Source organism: Alosa alosa, chromosome 8, assembly GCF_017589495.1.
Source record: "Alosa alosa isolate M-15738 ecotype Scorff River chromosome 8, AALO_Geno_1.1, whole genome shotgun sequence".
Lineage (NCBI taxonomy): Eukaryota > Metazoa > Chordata > Actinopteri > Clupeiformes > Clupeidae > Alosa > Alosa alosa.
The window spans coordinates 34,026,717-34,028,014 of NC_063196.1; the positions used below are offsets into that span (position 1 = coordinate 34,026,717).

Here is a 1,298-nt window from a genome sequence, read left to right on the forward strand (position 1 = left end):
TGACTTGCCACTATTCAATAGGGATTCGACTTTGTCCTTATATTTAAGTTTAGCTGATTTGAGCTCCCTCTTAACTTGTTTTTGCAAGTCTTTATAAACTATGGCATCCCCCTGTTTAAAACTAATATTTCTCTGATTAATGATACCTTTGACGGATTTGGACACCCATTGTTTGTTGTTTGGAAAAATGAATATTGTTTACATGTAACAAAGCATAGTCCAATTCTTCACTAGCAAAGGCAGTTGATTGTGTAAATGTTTCTGCATTGTCAATTGAAATAGTTCTAATGGGGTTAAGATGTATACATGCATGCAATTCACCTCAATAATGTAATCCAAGATTAAAAATACTCCACTAAATTCAATAACTTTATTCAGGTTTAGACGATCAGAGACGATCAGAAAATGCTGTTTACATGGCAACGCCATATTTGCCATATGGTCTTAATCGGGTTGATCTTAGGTTGAATGATATTAAAGGTTGAATGTACTCACTGAGACTTGACTAAACCCATCATAATCACCCTCACATGCCCACTCTGCTCTGTTCTCATGCCCTACTCTACCCTGTTCTCATGCCCTGTTCTCATGCCCACTCTGCCCTGTTCTCATGCCCACTCTGCCCTGTTCTCATGCCCCACTCTGCCCTGTTCTCATGCCCTGTTCTCATGCCCACTCTGCCCTGTTCTCATGCCCACTCTGCCCTGTTCTCATGCCCCACTCTGCCCTGTTCTCATGCCCCACTCTGCCCTGTTCTCATGCCCTGTTCTCATGCCCACTCTGCCCTGTTCTCATGCCCTGTTCTCTGGGCTAAGCTCATATTAATATCTGAACAAATCACACAACAGGCTACATTCTATAGCACACTGTTTGGCTTCTTGTTAAGTAGCATAAAAACAAACTCCTTTTCCCTGTTTGCTTTTTGTCCCCTCAGGCTCCCCATACTGTCCAGATGCGCTCGGGGGTGAAGATGGGAGACACGCCCCTCCAAGACTCCATCATTGCTGACGGCCTGACCGACGCCTTCCACTCCTACCACATGGGCATCACAGGTACGCCTCTAGACATGACGTCACATCACAGGTACGCCTCTAGACATGACGTCACATCACAGGTACGTCACATCACAGGTACGCCTCTAGACATGGCGATCACACATCACAGGTACGCCTCTAGACATCACAGGTACGCCTCTAGGCATGACGTCACATCACAGGTACGCCTCTAGACATGACGTCACATCACAGGAATGCGCCTCCTAGACATCACAGGTGCGCCTCTAGGCATGGCGTCACATC

At 45.8% G+C, this 1,298-nt stretch overlaps 1 protein-coding gene across 1 annotated transcript in view; it reads left to right on the top strand.

Moving 5' to 3' along the window:
- Positions 1 to 1,298, top strand: part of acat2 (acetyl-CoA acetyltransferase 2) — a 15,303-nt gene that overhangs the window by 5,300 nt on the left and 8,705 nt on the right. Inside the window, exon 4 of the mRNA XM_048250420.1 lies at positions 935 to 1,052. Within this exon, the coding sequence (XP_048106377.1) occupies positions 935 to 1,052 (118 nt within the window). The remainder of the gene's footprint in view (positions 1 to 934; positions 1,053 to 1,298) is intronic.